Source organism: Panulirus ornatus, chromosome 59 (assembly GCF_036320965.1).
Source record: "Panulirus ornatus isolate Po-2019 chromosome 59, ASM3632096v1, whole genome shotgun sequence".
NCBI classification, from domain to species: domain Eukaryota; kingdom Metazoa; phylum Arthropoda; class Malacostraca; order Decapoda; family Palinuridae; genus Panulirus; species Panulirus ornatus.
In genome coordinates, this window is record NC_092282.1 from 4,741,540 (window position 1) to 4,763,854 (window position 22,315).

Here is a 22,315-nt window from a genome sequence, read left to right on the forward strand (position 1 = left end):
CTCTCCTCAAGCTATCATGTGAAAAAAATAATAATAATAATCCTTAACTTAGTTATTCTTGAGTGTAATTAAACTTGGTCCGGAGGAAGGAATATAAAAATAAAACTTGAATTACAAGTTTCCCGGAACCCATCACAAACACACGAACTTTAAAGTTAAAAAAAAAAAAATCCTCAAATGCGATTTCGATTTAAATTTTTTTTTTATGCAATCATAATAACTCAATCCTGGTCTACGTATTTCAACATTTATAAAAAGATTTCTTTTAACCATGGATTTCCTTCCTTCTTTCCACGAAACAAACTAACCCTCGTAATTGATATAAATCAAGAGATTGAAAAAAAAACATGTTAGCAAGACTGAGGGGAGAGAGAGAGAGAGAGAGAGAGAGAGAGAGAGAGAGAGAGAGAGAGAGAGGGGGGGGTTTCTCCCTCACAAACTTATTCACCAGAATGAAAAAAAAAACTCCCTTTTTTTTCCCCCAATCCCATGAGTAGTGTTCAAACACATGAGTTCTGTGAAAACCTCTCCGCTCGCTGTTTTACGCGAGGGTCGTTTCTCTCTTTCTCACACACACACACACACACACACACACACACACATACTCAACCCTGTTGAGAATTTTCAAACCATTTCAAAGTCGACGGAACCAATATTCATCGTTTTCAATAACGTTACTTTAATGATTCGTATCTAATACCATCGCCATGGCAGTCGATGAATAGGGGATATTGTGGGGTTTCTGCTGAGCTATTTGGACCTCCACATTCACTAATATCATGTATAACGTGTGTGTGTATAATCTCATTCACACACCTCACTTCACCACGTCCTCAAACGACCAAAGTCAGGAGGGGAAATTTTCAAATGCTACTGATCTTTTGTGGAGTGCGATGCCTTTATGCAAATTACTACTTCTTGACTGGCTAGCAGACTGAACCTATCTGTCTGTCGATCTATCTCTCTATTCATCTATCTCTCTATCTATCTATAATATTGTATTTTTGGGCCATTGGGAGGCTATAAGGTACAGAGTGCCAGAATGTTACAATATCCAGTAGATATCAATGCTGTGTATCCAAAACCTTTTGACAGATGATACACCACCACTTCAGCAAGCATTAGGAACTGCCAATGCATCTCACAACAACAACGAACGCACGTACAACATTGTGGCTAGACCAACACAATGTTCCGTGCCCTGTGTATAATATTTCTTTTATCTCCAATTTTGTCAATTCATTGGTGCGCTATTGTCTCCTTTTATTGGTAGCGGTAATCTCTCTCTCTCTCTCTCTCTCTCTCTCTCTCTCTCTCTCTCTCTCTCTCTCTCTTCCTTCCACCTCCCTCTCCAGTCCTCCCATCACATCACATCCTCCATCACTCACTCTCTCTCTCTCTCTCTCTTCCTTCCACCTCCCTCTCCAGTCCTCCCATCACATCACATCCTCCATCACTCACTCTCTCTCTCTCTCTCTCTTCCTTCCACCTCCCTCTCCAGTCCTCCCTACATCATATCCTCCATCACTCTTCCTCTCCCTCTCTCCCTCTCCACCTCTCTGTCTCCCCACCTCACTCCACCCAGAGCATCGACCCCCACGGCCCGTCTCCCATCTTATCATTCGAGTGTGGCGAGCCTGTATGCAAATAGTCGTGCCCACTGGATCATTTTGTGGAGGTATTATAAAACTATTCCAGACGTGAGGAGATTCCTTGTGTCTCATTTGCATTTTACCGACAATTAAGTGTTAACAGTTTTCTTAAAACTCTTCCTATTCTGAGAAGCCAGCGCCTGAATGGGGAGGTGAAAATTTGTTTTAAGTTAAAAGTTGGGTTCTGTTGGCTGCGTTACTCTAGAATTTTTATTCTGTGAGAGGATGATGAAGGCGGGACACAGGGGGAGACGAGGCAATTCGACCATGAGCAGTGAGATGACGTAATCCAACTGGTCACTAAACTTAAATCACTGATTGTATCATCATTATGAGTGTCAACACATACGTCACCTCATTTCCAACCACTTCTCTCTATTATCATAAGTGTCAACAATTACGTTAAGTCGTTTCCAATCCCTTCACTCTCTCTCTCTCTCTCTCTCTCTCTCTCTCTCTCTCTCTCTCTTATCATTTCCCCCCCCCCCCCCCGTAACGATTCGTTAATTACCCCACAAGTCGACGAAATCCCATTACGTTTTCTTTCACGTGATGGGAAATACATTTTTTGGGGGAAATACATTTTTTATATATACATATATATATAAAAAGGAATAGTGGTTCCAACAATGTTGTATGGTTGCGAGGCGTGGGCTATGGATAGAGTTGTGCGCAGGAGGATGGATGTGCTGGAAATGAGATGTTTGAGGACAATGTGTGGTGTGAGGTGGTTTGATCGAGTAAGTAACGTAAGGGTAAGAGAGATGTGTGGAAATAAAAAGAGCGTGGTTGAGAGAGCAGAAGAGGGTGTTTTGAAATGGTTTGGGCACATGGAGAGAATGAGTGAGGAAAGATTGACCAAGAGGATATATGTGTCGGAGGTGGAGGGAACGAGGAGAAGAGGGAGACCAAATTGGAGGTGGAAAGATGGAGTGAAAAAGATTTTGTGTGATCGGGGCCTGAACATGCAGGAGGGTGAAAGGAGGGCAAGGAATAGAGTGAATTGGAGCGATGTGGTATACAGGGTTTGACGTGCTGTCAGTGGATTGAATCAAGGCATGTGAAGCGTCTGGGGTAAACCATGGAAAGCTGTGTAGGTATGTATATTTGCGTGTGTGGACGTGTGTATGTACATGTGTATGGGGGGGGGGGGGGTTGGGCCATTTCTTTCGTCTGTTTCCTTGCGCTACCTCGCAAACGCGGGAGACAGCGACAAAGTATAAAAAAAAAAAACAAAAAAAACATATATAATCATATATTTCATTTACGTATTATTTCTTTTCATATTATAACCTAATCTTCACAGAGCTGGAATATACATTTTCATATCATCATATATTTCCAAGAGGTAAGTCCCCGCTGGAGGGAACATTATGGAAAGAAAACGAGGTGAGCAGGTCTTTCACGCCACTCTGAAAAGCTTCAAAAGAATTACAGACTAAAGCAAGAACACAAACCTAATGGAACACCGAGACACAAGCACGATATATATATATATATATATATATATATATATATATATATATATATATATATATATATATATCATCTGTGTGTGTGTGTGTGTGTGCCGGACAATGCTTTTGTTCACAGAATCGTACGTGGTAATGTCTCTTGTCTCACCACCACATAATACCTCAGCCCCCATTATCTCTGAATGGTTGGGTAAATGGCGTGAATGGACGGACAATGGAATGAGCCGAGTTCCTGATTCCAGGACACGGGAATACTGCTGGATCAGAGACTCCTGGAATTAAGAACTTCTCTCCTTCGCTACTCACTACAGCTAGAATGATGGGAGAGGAGGAGGGGGATGATGATGATCATCATCATACCAGTAACAGAAATAATAATAATAATAATAATAATAATAATAATAATAATAATGATAATAATAATAATAATAATAATAATAATAATATTAATAGTAATGATAATAATAATAATAATAATAATAATAATAATAATAATGATAATAATAATAATGATTATAAAAACAATAATAATACATAATAACAATAACAATAATAATAATAATAATGATAAATAAATAATAAATGATAATAATGAATAAAAATAACAGGAATGCTACTACTACTACTACTACTAATAATAATAATAATAATAATAGTAATAATAATAATAATAATTCCAACCATTATCATTCCCTAATACGAAGATTAATCACACAATAATTCAAAAAGGAACAAAGAGCACAAAACACTAGAAAATGATTTACCCACAACTTACAACCACTAAGACAAAAAAAAAAAAAATCAAATTTAACCGACTCCCAAAAGTCGTAAATTACTCGTTATTTTAAATTTTCTTTTACACATTTTGTAAACACTAATGGCGCCTGAGGCTTTGGAGATTTTCTTTTTCTTTTCCCGTTCTTTTAAGTCGTGAAATATTCCACAGAAAATATCGTCATGCACTTTCATTCGTATTTTGGAAATTATTTCCATGAAATGTATCCACGGTTCACTAAAGACACGAAACGTAAATAAGAAAACGGGATCTTTCTTCACGTCAACACAACTGTTTTGTGATTTATTCTAGAAAATAAATTATTCCACTAATGAAATGTGTTTATGTGTGACTGTACCGTGTGGGGTATACTGAGTTCTTGAGTGCGATGGTACGACCCTCGAGTGCGATGGTACGACCCTTGTGTGCGATGGTACGACCCTTGTGTAGGATGGTACGATCCTTGAGTGCGATGGTACGACCCTTGAGTGCGATGGTACGACCCTTGTGTGCAATGGTACGACCCTTGAGTGCGATGATGCGACCCTCGAGTGCGATGATGCGACCCTCGAGTGCGATGGTACGACCCTTGAGTGCGATGATACGACCCTTGAGCGAGAGGGTACGACCTCTGAACACGATAGGACGGCCCTAAGGCATGATGGCTTGGTCTCTTGAGTTGAGGTGGGAGAACAGACAGAGAAACGGACAAAAACTTAAGTAAAACAAACGAAAAAAATATGTATGGTGAAATACATATTACAACTTCCATTGCTTAGCTTCCCGCCTCTCTCTCTCTCTCTCTCTCTCTCTCTCTCTCTCTCTCTCTCTCTCTTTCTCTCTCTCTCTCCACTACAAAAATCTCACACACAGTCCACTGCCAATCACATACCAATTTTCCAATCTTTAACTCCTTTCACTGAACAATCGTTATCCCTAACTACATACTGTAATTACCTCCATCAACCTCTCTCTCTCACACACACACACACACACACACACACTATTGTGTTGAAAAAAAATTCAAAAATATTTTTTTTTTCTCTTTCAATTTCGATAATAGCCATACCTTTAACTCGAGGCCAGAGGACAGTGGTGGTCAATTCAATACCAGGTACCAACCAACCAACAACAAACAAACAAACAAATTACTTACAGCGTTTGTTTGCCCGGGGTCAAACACTGTGAGGTTACGAACTGCTTTGCGTACATGACAGTTTACGAAAAATAGATAAATAAAATTTAAATGATGGCAGTTTTTTAAAAGAAAATATAGTTAGGGAATGTAATGTATAAACTGATTTCACGTCAGTCATGAATAATGCATGAAGGGCAGCAGCAAACTGTGCTCCACGTTCAATGACTTGAAAAGAAAATATAACGAAGATAAGAACACGAAAGTTGTCCCTCACATCATGAGGAGAGGAAGGTGTGAGGGATGCAGGAGCGGTGGTCTTGTTCCAGGAGGAGGAGGAGGAGAAGTAGGAGTAGAAGTAGAAGAAGACGAATGAGAAGAGGAGGAGGAGGAGGAGGAGGACAGAAAACTAAGGATGCGCAGGATGCATCTCTCGACATTAAATGTATGGCAGTTAAAATCCTGAAAGGCAAAAACTTCAGCCGGGAGCTCTTTTGAGGGCAGAGAGAGAGAGAGAGAGAGAGAGAGAGAGAGAGAGAGAGAGAGAGAGAGAGAGAGAGAGAGATACTGACTGTCGTCAAGAAGTGACCCACCTGTAGCAGTGGGGGTTGAGGGTGGGTGGGGTGGTTTAGACTAGTCAACAGCTGTCTGGCTCCCAGCAGAGGTCTGGTCATTAGGCCAACGCTAAATGGACGACCACTAAAAAAAAAAGTGAAACCAAATATATATATATATATATATATATATATATATATATATATATATATATATATATATATATCATATGTACGGCAGGGGGTAATTTATGAGCCTTGTTAATGATCTCTGGAGTCACCAGCAACAGGTAATTCATTACGTCAGCTAATCAGTAGCCACCTGTAGATGTTGGACATTACTTTCTCAGTCAAAATACCGTTTAAAAATGAAGACAATAACGCCATTACATATATCATTTTCCAGATGCACAGAACGAAAAATCAATCTCAAAGAATATGAAATAAATCTTTTTTTGTGTGTGTATACAGTAAAAAAATTGAATTTCCCTGGAATCTCATTTGAGATGCGAAAACCCACCCTTAAAAATATATATATATATATATATATATATATATATATATATATATATATATATATATATATATATATATATACGATCTAAAAACCTTGCAGTTCAGTTAATTACTCTTGTTCAAGACCCTTGAAGAGGTACTTAGACCAGGTAATTACACACATCAATTACTAGCAGCTACCTGTATTATTTTCCAAACTGGATTTTCATTCTCGTTTAAGGACTTACGAGAAACTCCAGCAGTCATACTGGTTCAACATAATGGTTCCAAAATTTGCATGGTGGACGATTAATTTTACTGGACGTAGTGCAAAATGTGGTCCTCAAACGTCATTTACATGTTAAATTGGTTATTAGTCTAACTGTTCTTTTTTCACACACGTGTGTATATATATACATATATATATATATATATATATATATATATATATATATATATATATATATATATATATATATCCTGCGATCGAAAAATCACCTTCGGTAAGGCTGTATCACGTCGAAAAGTTTTTCACATCAAAGGACTCCACCTTTCCAAGCGAATGATTTCAGGGCAGCCTTAACGCTGCAGGAACCCCCTGAAGAAGGGGTTCCCTTGGGGTTATATATTAACTATAATCATGATACACAATTCACCATCGATGAGGAGGTGGTTTCATCACCATGAGCGGATTTCAGGAAGGATACATTTCCCTGCGACTTATGGAGCGCAGATATGAAGTCACGAGAGTCCTCGTAAATGAGATGACTATTCACGTAAAAAAAAGTTCAATAAAGATTCATGTACATATATACATGGGGTGTGGTGCGTCCAGCCACTTGCATGCAATTCAACCCCTCGTTTTCTGCGTACCTATTGCAAACAACATAGATTCACGAAGCTTCGAATCAACTCGGCGTATCGTAACGTTGCTTCGGTGAGCGGACCTTCGAGGCTGACGTCATGAAATCAGGAGGGTTTACACGACAGGCATGATGACCAATAAACAGCCCAATCGCTTGTTTCATGGCTGCAACTAGTGATATCAGCCTAGAAACCAGGCGTAATGACCCCTGTTTCGACTCGGTGTTCGAGCGCTTCCCATTCTGATGGTATTGATGGGGGGGGGGGGGGTAGTTAGAATTACATCAACACGGCATAAAACACTAACAACACACTTTCTGGACTTGTCGAAAAGAACTTTACATACAGATGTTTCAAGTTCAAGAAAGACAAAAAAAAAAAAAAAAAAAATGAAATTTTGCATGAACGGCTTAATAAAGGACGAAACTTCGTTTTCTTTCAACAAAATCACGAATCATTCACAAAAAAAATAAGCCTGAAAAGATGCGACGAAATAACGAAGTGACGTGCATAGACAGAACATCGAGGTATATTATATTTCATCCTTAATGAAGCAATTGGCGAAGCAATTTAGCTCAACGAGTCATTGATTTAATCACACTTTATTCCATCACTGTTTTCCGTGGAAAAAAAAACATATTCAAATTGAGTGAAACTCATTTTCCCGCCAACAAAGACTCAGCCAACAACACATTTCTTCCGCATGTTTAATAAACTGAACGAAATTTAAAGAGCAATGGTTCCCAGACGGGGGAACCGTTCGTGGAATAAACAGAAACATAATATTAAATAAACTGACGGAGGAAATGGCAAATGTTGACAACATGCAGATGTTTGAGAAATCATAAGATACAGAAGGTTCTCTTTAGAGATGAGGAGAGAGGCCCAAGAGTGTAAAACTCCCTCCTCGTACATAAGAAATAGATAAAATACAAACAGGACATTACGTACATGCACACTGACACACACAATCACACACACACACACACACACACAATCACAGATATATAAACACACACACAGAGACATACACAATCGTCCATGGTCGAGCGTGGAATGCGAACGGAATTAACCTACGTATTATTCGACGAGATTCATGGAAGGCATACGTCCATTAACACGTCGAGGGAGGCAGGAACAACCCCCGGATGGAGGAGCGGAGGCACAAATCCGGCCAGAGGAAATCACTGGATCCGAAATAAGAGAAGAAAACACGAGGGAAGACCATCGGAATTTTATACCCCAGTGGCCACAGTCAACCTAAAACATCCATACAGCTCATAATATAACACAGTCTGACACGACCTTTTCATTACGTATATGGAATATGTAGTAAAATACACCTCGGGACGATCGATATACATAAATTACCAACTGCGGTACGCATATTTCACTCCATGGCGCCCAATTCTCCCAAGGACGGCATACAGGAAGCGTACACACACTTCATATCCCTCGAAAACGAGGTCTTCCAATCAGCTAGAAGCTAAGAAAATCTTTGAGTTCTCATTGGCTCCAGGTATGTGAAAACAAGAGGAAATGTAACCGCTCGTTATACTTTAAACGATTGTTTAGGGTTACACAGCAGCAGGGAACTCTACGATATGTTCGCTTCCTGAGTCAAACTATCGAGGATTAAGTAGGCCAACAAGCGTCTCATTAACTGCAATTACTTCTTTACATCAAACTGTTTACTACGGTTACAGTCGTTACAGCGAGTGAAGACATGACCACCGTCTATGTAATATGTATTCTGTATTACGCATCGAAACAATAAATAAAATGGTGACATAACCTAACCTTGACGTAACGGAAGGTACATGGTAACACGGCATTGACAAGCAATTACCTAACGTATCAATAATAAAAAACCTTACCTTATTATTGAGGATATGACACTGGTGCAGCAGTTTGTCCACCGGTGCTCCGTCGACTTCAACAAATAGCCACCAAGTCCTCCATCCACATTCGTCTTACAAGTCTAAATCACAAAACATACACCACACGTCAAAAGCTCTGCTAACTGTTCACAGTAATTTTCTAGATACTTTAAATCACATACTTTATGTCAATCGTTTTTCTGTGGTGCTATGAACAAGTACAACGGTAAACCAATTGTTCTTTTAATAAACCAAATTATCTGCTTCAAAGTGGATAGCTTCAGTTCACTTCTAAAAAAAAAAAAAATAAATATGAAGTGATACATTACTAATATGGTTCATTTGAACATGTTATACTACATGTGACGTTTAGGGAGCGACTTCTAACTTATACTTACGACACATCGTAGTTGAAAATGATAAATTACAACCCAAAACAAGTTAATTCCTTACCTCATCATCAACTTTAAACACAAGATTGGTTCCACTGGCAACGTGATTAACGAATATGAAATATTTACTTTCGTGTTTCTTTAACCTTCAACTTCCTTTAATGGCAACAAACAAGTCCTAGCTTGTACAACATCGTCAACAAAACTGAGAACGAGATATGAAGAGATGTGATAATACATTGTGAAAGGTATTTTATAAATTACTTTAGCAAAATTGAATATCATATTTTCGTAAATTTACGTATCATTATTTTACGTTAAGTAAATGTGAAGACTTAAAACATACATTGCGTACTATCACTCACCAAATCATATATGTAATACTTCTCAAATATATAAATGTTTCTACAAGTAAATCCTTTTTTATTAAGCTTAATCTACAATTTATCTTCCCCACTATCAAGTTTTGTTAAAAAATTAAAGTTAAGTCGATCCTCTGCATGTATATCTAAACTCACAACGCAATACATTTCGACCCCAGAACACAAGTACCCATTTCTCTAAAACGTATTTCCACTCGAGGTTTAAATTGCATTAACCCTTCACGTTCTATCCTCAACTCACTCCACTTTTTCTCCACGGCTGAAGTTCATCCACTTTGAGCTGATAAAATAGTGCAATGTTCAACGTTTCCATATGAATGACATCAACCACTCGGACACACAGACAAAATACACAAGTACCGACACGAAAATGTATCTGCTCCCTCCTTAAGCGAACGGGCGCTACTGACCAATTCCAAAACAGGAGACTGAAAGATTCTACACAGTTTCCAATTTTTCATTTTATATCATTCGCTCTGCCTTTGAAATGTTCGTCCTAACAGTACAATACATACTTTATTAAAGACAGCATTATATAAAATGTGAGAAGGAAATTGTACGAAAGTATAATATGTTTGAGTGGGTATATAATTAGAGCGCTTTTAATAATCGCATTAGACAACTCAAAATTCATTGTGGCCAGCTTGGGGTGGCGTGCAGTAGGGTATATCGCTATCAAAATATTACAGTATTGAGAAACTAGACAAAAACAATACAATAAACAGAGCAAATTGTAAATAGTAATTATGATAATGCAAAGGAAATTATATGATTTAGTAAATGACTAACCAGTAAATTATCTAAAGATGTTTGTGGAACTACGGGAAACGAAGATGACGAAGGTAAACAAAGCGAATCCTGACTGACGCTAAATGCAAGTATGGCTGGCATGGTGGTGATGACTGAACGGGTGGTGTGATGGGTGAACGTGTACTGGGAAGAACCTACTCGGAAACCTTATGCACAGTTAATGAGATATTAAGAATGAGAATAACAAATTACTCGAAAATATGAAGGATTAAATGGCTTTGTGGACCTCTGTGGTGTAGGAGTTGGCTTTCCCAACTGTGACTCGAATATTCACGGGTCGCCCAGGGTCGAGCGCGTAGGTTCCAGATCCTGGTTGCGGCAGCTGGTCCACAGTCAACCCAACTGTTCATCTGCCCCTTGGTGTTGGGCGATAAATTACGTGCCTAGTTTTATGCATATGCGTTAATGAGATGGCCTTAATTAAGACCTCCGTTGTCCGTGCCGTCCCAGCTGGCTAGAATTAAAAGTATATATAATTTAGCTTATCGTTTAAGTAAGATGTAGTCAATAAAGAGAACTGGGGAAAGAGCAAAATGTTTGGAAGAATCTGTAGGCATGACGGAGGAATATGTCAGTACAAATCCAAGATTAGGGTTAGCGTGGGAGTACAGAGTCAAATTATAGACGACGTAAGAAGCTTTTGTCTTTTGGTCGCTGTCTCATCCTTGCTGCTGTACAAGTCTTAGAAATGCGAGGACTGTCAAACAGGCTCGGGATATTTCGAACTTATCTGACAGTCCTTCTGGAATCACCGAGGCACTCGAATGACCCACTTTTATCACGGGGTTGTACGTAGACTTCTCTAAAAAAAGTTCTAGCCGTCAGGGGAGCGATCAGCAGCCTGGCTGAATTTTATTTCCCTCCATCGTCAAGGATTTCGCACATCAAAGTCAGTGACATATAATTAGCTTCTCAAACTGCCGTGTTCTGGAAGACCTAATGATGGTAGTTCTGATTAATGACGAAAGTTTGAGAGGGATTTATTCTCTCCAGCCCTCGACCGTGACCTGACCCTTAGAGGTATGATGACCTGGCCTTCGACCTGACTCTTAAGAGGTATGATGACCTGGTCTCTGACCTGACCCGTATGGGGTCAAGCGTTACTAGTGGTGTTGCTGGTAACGGTGTCAGTATACTGCTACTGCCACTACTACTACTACTACTACTGCTACTACTACTACTATTTCTACTGATGAAAATAATCTACGATGTGTTGCACTAACTACAGCCACAGGCTGAAACTATACAAGGAAAATACCCACGATATCGACAGTGGGGCTAAAAATGTGAGTGTGTGTGTGGGGAAAACGGTTAAATAGGCCATCTTTCCAACAAAGAGCTGGGGTGGCAGTCTATTGATTATTGATGATGCTCACACTGGTTAGGATGGGGCTTGTTCTTGTAGCGGTCTGAGCTAGCTCGGATGGGGGCCACGAAGCGCGGTGCGTGGCGCCGAACTGTTTTAACTGGGAGACGCGGGATCTCAGGCGGCAGGAGGTGACGATGGGGGAGGAGAATGGGGCAGTAACTTCTTCCCCGAAGTGTCGGATAAGGCCCGGTGATGGCTGGAGCGAGTTGGGAGGATCAATGGGCTGAGCGCCTCTTGATAGGTTGTGTGAGAGGGGCCCAAGGATGATCTTAAATGCCCCTTTCTGCAGTATTTCTGTCATCCCTTACTGTGTGGTATGGAAGGAGGAAGACCGGGAGGAGGAGGAGGAGGAAGCGGGGAAGGAGGGAGACCTGGCGGAGGAAGCGGGGAAGGAGGAAGACCAGGAGGAAGTGGCGGGGAAGGAGGGAGACCTGGTGGAGGAAGCGGGTAAGGAGGAAGACCAGGAGGAAGTGGCGGGGAAGGAGGGAGACCTGGCGGAGGAGGCGGGGAAGGAGGGAGACCAGGAGGAGGAGGAGGCGGGGAAGGAGGAAGACCAGGAGGAGGAGAAGGCGGGAAAGGAGGAAGACCAAGAGAAGGAGGAGGGGGAAGCGGGGAAGGAGGAAGACAGCTACATAGTGTGATGATGGGAGTGACGTGTTCCTTCAGCAGCCGAAGTGTTGCTGGTGTTTCTGCTGCTTCTGTTGCTGGAGGTGTTGCTACTGGTGGTGATCCTGCCTTATCTTGCCTCGCACACACACGCACACACACACACACACACACATACCGTCAGTTACGGCGCCAGTGGCGAGACCTGAGGAAAAGAAAAAAAAAGAAAAAATACACGCCTCATGCCGTAATCCGCCATCCTTTACGCCAAAATTTACGGGAAATATTCCACCGGATATTTTTTAGGCCCCCGTGAATGTATTCCGGGCTGAGGGCTGCTACCTGGTGTGTGTGTGTGTGTGTGTGTGTGTGTGTGTGTGTGTGTGTGGCGACTGTGCTCCACACCACATCTCTCTTAAGGTGGTACTACCATGTGTGGGCGGCCCAGACAACCACACCCGGCTACCACAACCACCACCACACACTGTTACATGACGTAACTACACCGTTTTACCATGAGAATTACCCCCCCCCCCCAACACACACACCTGTCACACTGTAGTCTTACCAACTCGAGACAACACCTTGCTCCTAGAGCAAACAGTATTACCATAACGAAAAAAGTTTTGCCATATAAACCACGATACGTTCCCACGGGAGAAACCAACAGTGTTACCATAACCACCACCCGCTCAACCGAGCCTTGCCGTACCAAACCCACGGCTGGAAAAGCGAGTGAGGGTTACCAACTTACCAGTAGTCAGATAAGGCTCCGAGGTCCAGACGAGGAATATACAAGCGAGATTAAGGTCTAACTTGAAGGCATAAACTTCGTCTTGATGTGAGGGAGATAGAGAAAAAAAAGTTTGTATAAAAAAAAATGGTATAAATATTACCCCGGGCTTTACCGGAGTGTGTGTGTGTGTGTGTGTGTGTGTGTGTGTGTGTGTGTGTAATTACCTTTCTGTAATTACATATTTCTACAGTACAGAGAGGTAGAGTTCTAGTCCCTTGAGATCCCATCTTTTGTGTGTGTGTGTGTGTATGTATATGTGTGTGTGTGTGTGTGTGTGTGTGTGTGTGTGTGTGTTTAAAAAAAAGCTGAGGACGGAGAGCGTTTAAAAACGACGCAGGGAGGCGGGACAAAGGATCTTCTGGACAAAGAAAAAAAATGATTAAGAATTCTAAGATAATGTAACGAGTGATGACGTCACACGCTGGTGTGAGAATACAATAACTTTAATTCCTCGAGAAGGAAGGTACGATCCTTGAACAAGATGGTACGATCCTTGAACAAGACGGTACGATCCTTGAACAAGACGGTACGATTCTTGAACAAGACGGTACGATCCTTGAACAAGACGGTACGATCCTTGAACAAGATGGTACGATCCTTGAACAAGATGGTACGATCCTTGAACAAGACGGTACGATCCTTGAACAAGACGGTACGATCCTTGAACAAGATGGTACGATCCTTGAACAAGACGGTACGATCCTTGAACAAGACGGTACGATCCTTGAACAAGACGGTACGATCCTTGAACAAGATGGTACGATCCTTGAACAAGATGGTACGATTCTTGAACAAGATGATACGATCCTTGAACAAGATGGTACGATCCTTGAACCAGACGGTACGATCCTTGAACAAGATGGTACGATCCTTGAACCAGACGGTACGATCCTTGAACAAGATGGTACGATCCTTGAACAAGATGGTACGATCCTTGAACAAGACGGTACGATCCTTGAACAAGATGGTACGATCCTTGAACCAGACGGTACGATCCTTGAACAAGATGGTACGATCCTTGAACAAGACGGTACGATCCTTGAACAAGATGGTACGATCCTTGACTAAGACGGTATTGGCAATTACATGGTGTGTGTAATTATCTAATGGTATACCTACCCAATTTGACTTTAAGAGGAGTATTTCACACTCTTAGGGCCTCGTGTGTGTGTGTGTGTGTGTGTGTGTAGCAACTACCATCACTAACACGCTGGCCCAAATGCAATATGCAGAGGAAGATTGTCGAAGATTGGAACCAAATCTTATCCAACCTAAGTCTGATTATGTTGACGCTTGATTGTCATGAGGGTGCTGATGTGATGGACTGATTGATGCTTGACGTCTCTCAAGCTTAACTTTAAGCTTGTGAGAGACATGAGCGTGACGTCTCAGCCAATCACGGGCCGTGTTACACGTCGAGGACATATCCCCCCCCCCCCCAAGTGATACGCAACGAAGAGATCTCGACTAATCAGAGACCGTGTTGCTTGTCACCTAAGCGATGAAGAAAAAAAAACCCTCCGGGATTGGTGAGCTGGATCCCCCGCCCAGACCGTCTCAACCAATCGCGAGTCGTGTTTTATATACATCAGCACCTGTCACAGTCCAGCCAGTCAGCCCGCCACCTCCTCCACACACACTAGTGTGACAATGTTAAATATCCTGATCTATTTTCGTCGTTGCGAACGGAAATTTGAATGGTTTTTCTTGCAGTGTGACGACAGGGTGGGTCCCCAAGGACCAGTGGGTCGGGGGTGGAGGTGGTGGCAAGCTGGGTGGGTGGCGTGATCACTGATAGTACAGAGAACATACGATAATATATACGTATGACATACCAGTCAGATAGCCATCATGAAAGCTGCAAGGAGTAAAAATATATAGACATACATTATATATATATATATATATATATATATATATATATATATATATATATATATATATATATATATATACGAACAAGTAATGGCGCGGAATAGTTGGGTTTACGGCGAACAAGAAGGGTAAAGTTTAATGAAACATGCTTCGTAATTGCTGAAGTTTCGGAATCATTCGCATTACTTTCATCTGAACCAAATCCGAGAGGGATAATATACTTAGCGAATCCTCTACTCGAAGATTCGATATCGATCAAAGATTCGTTGTAACTGGTTCGGTTCCGACAATGGCATTTCTTAAGTTCACTTATTTTGGATCCGGTGCTTCGAGACATCCATACGAGACAGTGAGTATGACTGAAGTTTTCTGAATGGTTTGTGAATAATATTGGTAATGATTGAAACTGTGTATGTAATGGATATAATCATATGTTCGTACTGGATGTAATTATCTTTGTAGTGAGTGGGTTGTAATATGTGTAATCATACCAGTGTGACCACTTATTATAACATTCATAAATTAGCACAACAACACGAGGGTTGTTGTTCACACTCATGTACAACCGGGCACAGCTCACACACACACACACACACACACACACACTAACTTGTATTTGTGCATGAAATGTTTGAAGGAATTAATGTTTGTGAATGCGAGTATATAGTATTTTGTACCAAGACATGTACATTCAGTATGATGAATTACTAGGGGAAAAATGGTATCAGAAGTAACGAAATAAGTGTGAAGGGAGGACAAAGATGAGAAAGAGATAAAAGAATGATTTGTTAAGAAGGTTCAGAAAAATACTCTCCCTCCTCCACCTGTATAATGGCTGAGGGACAGAGTGGCCAGAACCAATCGCGGGAAGATAAGGGAAGAGGAAGAAGGAGCGAAGGAGAGGAAAACATGTATAATACCAAAATGTCCCAGAAAATAACTGAAGGACAAATTGAACGTCAATGAACAGCTGTTACGCACCACAAGCTGATGATGGCGAAGTTCCACAGAGATGGGAAGAAATAGGTGCTACAACGAACGATAAAATTTTCAGTCTCTGTTTACAGATGTAGACACACAATCTCCGGGAGGGTAGACGACACGGTGTGAATGAACGAAATTTGGCAATGATGCTACAGGATCTGTACTGGATATTGTTAACATGACGGAAGGACTGGACGAGACGAAATCTTCAGCAACTGAAGGAATAACTCCAAGGATGATGACAGAGCAGGCGATGGAGTCTGATTAAAAAAAAGAAAAAGGCAATTTTCACAGAGTTAAAAACCTGGGACGTAGACTCAAAAGAGGTAGAAAATATGCAGATATTGTTCCACTCTGCATGACAGGTGATGGATACGAATTATACACCGATCTCATTAGCAACCGCATTATGCAAAGTATTGAAACAAAATTTACAATAATACTGTGGAACATTTGAGGACGTTTCGATCATAATGAAATTCTGATTTCATATTCAGTCTGAATTTCGAGATGAAAAAAAAAATTATCAACATGACAGACTTCTAAAGGATGATTTCCAGTACAGAGAGAGAGAGAGAGAGAGAGAGAGAGAGAGAGAGAGAGAGAGAGAGAGAGAGAGAGAGAGAGAGAGAGAGAGAGAGTAATGGATAATTAAAACTGCATTTTTTTCAATTTAGAAAAAAAAGCATTTGGTACGGCGTTGCATAGTGTATCATAGGTAGTTACGGTCGAACTGGCCATTATAATCAACGAAGACGTGGAGAAAAAAATGGATTACGAGATAATGATGTGGAGTTGATGGAGTAATTAGCATGGTGCAGACCTGTGTTGCTAATTTCTTTCTTCTTCTTCTGGTGGACGTTGAGCAAACGAGGGAACAAGATCGGACATTACTGTGTTTACAGATGATGCAGAACCAATGGCCGACACTTGGTGAGGCGAGAGACTGCGAATCACTGCAAGGGGACAGAGACAAACATAAGACACATATCCAAAAAAAAAACGAAGACATACTCACCCTTATGTAGAAGGGAATAGAGACAAACATAAGACGCATATCCAAAAAACCGAAGACATACTCACCCTTATGTAGCAGGCCACGACGAAGGAGCAGCAGTTTCGACCGCTGGGAGGAGATGGGAGGGGGAAGTAAAATGAGGAACCGAGAGACACAAACATTTATTACAATTTATTACAAGAACATTAAAGACTATGAACGGCAGTGACGACCAACGTCATATAAAGCGGCAAAGGAGAGAAAACTAGCGCTGTCGAGGCTGGCTAGCAGGTATGGCCCATATTCCCATACTGTATCGAATGACTTTAGTCCATTCCGTAGGAGTCCTCCCTCTTCTGGTGTGGTTTTATGGCTCTGTTATGCCTCCTTGGTATGTGACCGATGGCTTCTGACGATTTTCCTTTTCTTTTTCTTCCTTTTCCAGTTGTTCCAGCCTCAATGTTGTTATCGCTGTGGTGGTCGTGTATTCCTGCTGTGGTTTGCAGTGATGCTGTGGTGTGGTGGTGATTGTGGTTTATGGCGTTGTTCTGAGTGTGGTTATTGTGGTTTTACAGTGTTGTAGCTGTGGTTTAAAGTGTCGTTGTGGTGGTGGTTTACAGGCCTATTCTTGTGGTTTATGGTTTAGTGGGTTATAGTGTTGCTGTGGTGGAGGTCTGGTGTGGTAGTTTTAAATTGGCGTGGGATTAATTTCTGGCTAGTGTGACACCGGCCCTAACCGATATTAAGGGTCACTCTCACCGAACCTTACTCTCACTGGGGATTCACTCTCACTGAGACTTACTCTCACTTAACCACACTCACAATGCTCCAGACTTACCCTGGCTCTCACTGTCATCGGCTTACACTTTCACTACGGCACTCACAACGAATCACACTCTCAAATAGTCCCATAACTCCATGTGGCCACACTTACACTGGGCCGCATCCAACACTGACTCACACAGTCATACAGCCGTACTCACACCAGACCACACCTCCATGTGGCCACCCGCCACACTAGGCCACACCTAACACTGGACCCATCCCATCCCTAGGAATACAGACACACTCGATCTACATCTACCCACACATTCACGGGACGACGCACGAACACCTGGCCACACCAACTGTTCTGAGTCATTCCTATACGTGGCCAGTGGCCCTACACCACACGCACATACACACTGGGCCACACCACCCGTTCTATTTGTCACCAGTGGCCCCACACGCACACAAACTGAGCCACATCACCCGTTCTAGGCCATTCCTGTGTGTGGCCAGTGACCCCTCACCCCGCACATACACTGGGCCACACCTGCACCAGGCCACACCTCGCGTCTCAGATCGTTATGAATATGATATGACAAAGTAGCTAACTACACGCGTTAGAAAGGTTTCCAGCCACAAGTTGGGCATCGTGTCTCTTTTTTTTTTTTTAAGTTCTGTCCACTACCGCTGACCAGGCGACGATGACACCGAACCGGTTCTCTACCCGGTATTTTCCACCTCTCTAATACTGTCCTGACACCGTCACCTCCTCTTTTCGAAGCAGCGATGTCCTCCCCCGTCACCCAGAGCGATGTCTTCCCCCGTCACCCAGTTGTGTAATCTTCGTACACACCCAGTACCGTCCCGACACCCGTGCTTGCTTTACGAGCAGTAATGGCCTCTTCACCAGTAAGCCCAGTACTGTCCCGACACCAGTACTTTCCACAAGCCGGTACTGTCCTGCGACCAACAGCGAGCGATGCGGTTGCCAGAAGCCACTACACCAATATGTCGGTGGTCGGTACCATAGCACTATCACAGTTTAAAACACCATATTGACATTTTTGTCTTATGCACATAGACGCCCGTGAGGTGACGTACACGCAGGAGGCGCAGAAGTATCCACGTCCGTAGATTATGGGACGCCAGCGGAAGAGGAAGATGGCGTTTACGGCGTAGGAGGCGCCCGGGTACAGCCGGAGTCCACACCGTCGGCGCTTGAGGTTGCTGGCGTCCACGGTAGGTAGCGAAGGTTTAGGCTCACAGCCAGCGAACAGAAGAACATAGGAGGAGGAGGAGGAGAGTTGTCGTCGTCGTCGTCTGCAGGAGTGTCGCGCCGTGTGGGCTAGCACTGCCGGCGGCGACGGAATGGGCGGCAGCGGTGACGTTGAGGCGGATGAGGGCGGCGTCGGCGCCCCGGTCGTTGGCGCCCACCACTATCCAGCTGCCGGCGTCGCCAGCCTTCACGCCCACGATGGTCAGTACGGCGTACAGGCACCCGGGGGCTTCCCCCTTCTGCTGGGGGAGAGAGAGAGACAGACGGTGTTAATACCAGAACCAAAGGACTTACCCGTTCTTGTGAGTCAAGAGATTTTCATTATTGACGACGTATCGAACGGAAGGAGCTGTTGGTGAGGAGCGCCACCACCACCTTCTCTCCCTTACCGTGAGGTTGTGGGCGTGGAACCTCTCGCTGGTGAGGCCCGGCCTGAGGGGCGGGAGGTGCGCCGGCAGCAGCCAGGTGACGGAAGTGGGTGGCGGGTGGCCGCACACGTGGGCGGCTAGCGCCGTCGTCCGGCCGCCCATTGACAGCACCGTCGAGTTGACAGCTTCCACCAGCACGGGCGTACCTGTAACGGTCGTCATATTGTGCCACCTGTAGCCCAATGGTGCTGTACCTGTGTTACTACTGTAACTCTACATCTACCCAGGGTATCTACCCAAGAACCTCACGGAGGAGGAGCCAGAAACACGACCCTCAGGGGAACTTAATGGTCATGTTACTGTATTTATGTTATTACTGTATCTGTACAACTGCTGTAACTATAAAAACTTACCCACTAATAGCTAACAACCTTCTACGAGATCTGAACTACTGCTGTAACCATACATTTACCCCCTAATAACGAAGAACCTTCTACGAATATCGGTACAACTGCAGCATCTACACATCTACCCCGTAGTGGCTAACAACCCTCTACGAATATCTGTACTACTGCTACAACAATGCATTTACCCCCTAATTGCTAAAAACCATCTATGGATATTTGTACGACTGCAGTAACGACCCATACAACCTCCCTCCTCCCAAATAGCTAACAACATTCTGCTACTAAACAGAAGAGGACCCAAAAGCAAGACATGCGGAAGAACCCACCTTGCGCGGCACGGTCTGCGTCAGGGTACTCGAGCGAGGTGTTGTGGGCCACACAGTGGAAGCGGCTGCTGTCCGAGATGGTCGTCTTGCGAAGGAGCTGCGGGGTGTAGGAAGCGACCCCCGCAGCCCGCCCCTCACCTGGACATAATGATCCACGATTAAACAAGGTGTTTACACACAGCATTCCTAGTGCAGTGGATAATATGTGAACGTGTAGAAAAGACCCTCATATCGTCTAGTGTGTATATGTTTGTGTGTCTGCCGAGAACAGAGCTATAGAACAAATCATGAGACATAAATAACAGCATAAGAACATGAACAAAACAATGTGCCACTTACCAGTAAACATGAACAGTCGTGGCACTTACTTAGATCACGAACAAAGTGGCAATTACTTAGAACATGAAGAAAGTGTCGTGGTAACTACTCAGAACATGGAGAAAGTGTCGTGGTAATCACTTAACCAAAAGCTTCGCGCCACTTACTGAGGACGTTAATGAAGACGGAATGCGAGGCAAAGTGACCAAAGGCGTGGGAGGTCGCGCACTTATACCATCCACGATCCTCAGTGGTGACCTGCGTCAGGTTGACCCACCCTCCGGACGACGCCACCTCCGTCGAGCCGCTCTCCGTCTCTGCCGGTCACAAGGAGTCATGAGAGCAGTGCAAGGTCACGCTAGGTCTTCCCAGGGGCAGCAACAGGTTACCGGGATCGTACCAGGTCATCATGCCATGTTCTCTGTGTCTGACACAGCTTGACCTGGTGTTACACTAAGTATAAAACTATCACCAGGTCCTGGGATGTCATGCCAGGTCACGAGGGGTCATAATAGGGTTAAGGAGAGACGGCAGATTGAAGAAGTCACACTTGGGGGTCAGACTAGTGTGCCATGAGTCTGATACGAGGTCCTGAGGGTCATATTAATTCATGGGGTTATGGGGTCACATAGGTTTACTTATGCTACAAGATTATACAACACCAGTGGGAACAATGTTATGAATATTATGGTCACAACACTTCCACTATGGCTGGCCACGTCGACCCAGCATACATACACCACATTCCCACACAACCGCACCATGCAAGGAGCTACTCTCTATGCTACACACACACACACACACACCAAACAACCACACCATAACAAGGAACCAGTCCGTGTATCATCTACGCCACACAACCACACCACGCCATGGAAGGAACCACTCTGTATACCATATAAACGCCACAGAACCGCATCACACCACACAATAGAACCCACTCAGTATGCCCATACACCACTCGACCACACCACACAATGAAGCCACTCAGTATGCACCATACACCACACGACCACAGGAGGTGATGCACTACATCGCCAAGGCAGAGCTCCTCCTTCAGGAGGTGCCGGTTTATACCCCCCCTCCCCCCATCCCATCCTTTGATCCGAGGCGAGTCAAGGGGGCGGAGGGAGCAGCAGGAGGAGGAGGAGGAGGAGGAGGAGCCGGGGCCATCATCTCTATGATGGAATATTCAGCGGCAGCTCCAGGCTCAGCCCCTGCCGCTCGCTCCTCCCCTGGGTGAACTTAGCATAATGCCTCGCTTATGGCACTTACCCGTAATCCTAATTGGGCCTTTGACCGAGGTACACACCCTCAACACCGGCCTCTGACCCAGGATCACACCTTGAGTAAAAGGCCTTTGATCCAGTGTGAGGCCTGAAGGCCTCTGACCCACGATCACACCTTGGGTAAAAGGCCTTTGATCCAGTGTGAGGCCTTTAGTAATAGCCTTTTGATCCAGGACCACCAAAACTTCGCCAGTGACCCTCATAATCAGTGACTCAGTTCACGCTACTTTAATCGACTTTATCCAGAAGGAGAAGAAAAGTCGTTCCAGTCAGCGATATTCCAGCAAAACATGTATTCCGACGTGCGGGACCTGGATTCTTGAAATTCACTGGAAAGCAGAGCAAGTCCATCATACGTCACGGATCGAAAAAGAGAAAAAAAAAATTGATTTTCCTTCCAGCGCGTCCGACAGACGATTGATAAAGAGTTAGGAAGACTGTAGAGAATTTGCATCTACATGAACCAAGTAACTCAGCGTAAGGTAGTCCGTGGAAAACCATTCCGCGTTCCTTGGTAGACA

General features: G+C 43.4%; 1 protein-coding gene across 3 annotated transcripts in view; it reads right to left on the reverse strand.

The window, feature by feature from the left end:
* Positions 1-17,208: 17,208 nt before the first annotated feature.
* The window catches only part of tei (irregular chiasm C-roughest protein teiresias), a 210,146-nt gene continuing 205,039 nt past the window's right edge, over positions 17,209-22,315 (reverse strand). For 2 of the 3 annotated variants that reach the window (XM_071696674.1, XM_071696673.1), the window contains 4 exons: positions 20,673-20,822; positions 20,188-20,325; positions 19,476-19,660; positions 17,209-19,328 (listed from right to left, as the gene is read on the reverse strand). In XM_071696674.1, coding sequence (XP_071552775.1) covers positions 19,071-19,328; positions 19,476-19,660; positions 20,188-20,325; positions 20,673-20,822 — 731 coding nt within the window. In that variant the 3' untranslated portion in view covers positions 17,209-19,070. The remainder of the gene's footprint in view (positions 19,329-19,475; positions 19,661-20,187; positions 20,326-20,672; positions 20,823-22,315) is intronic. The other variant, XM_071696675.1, reaches the window with a different exon arrangement.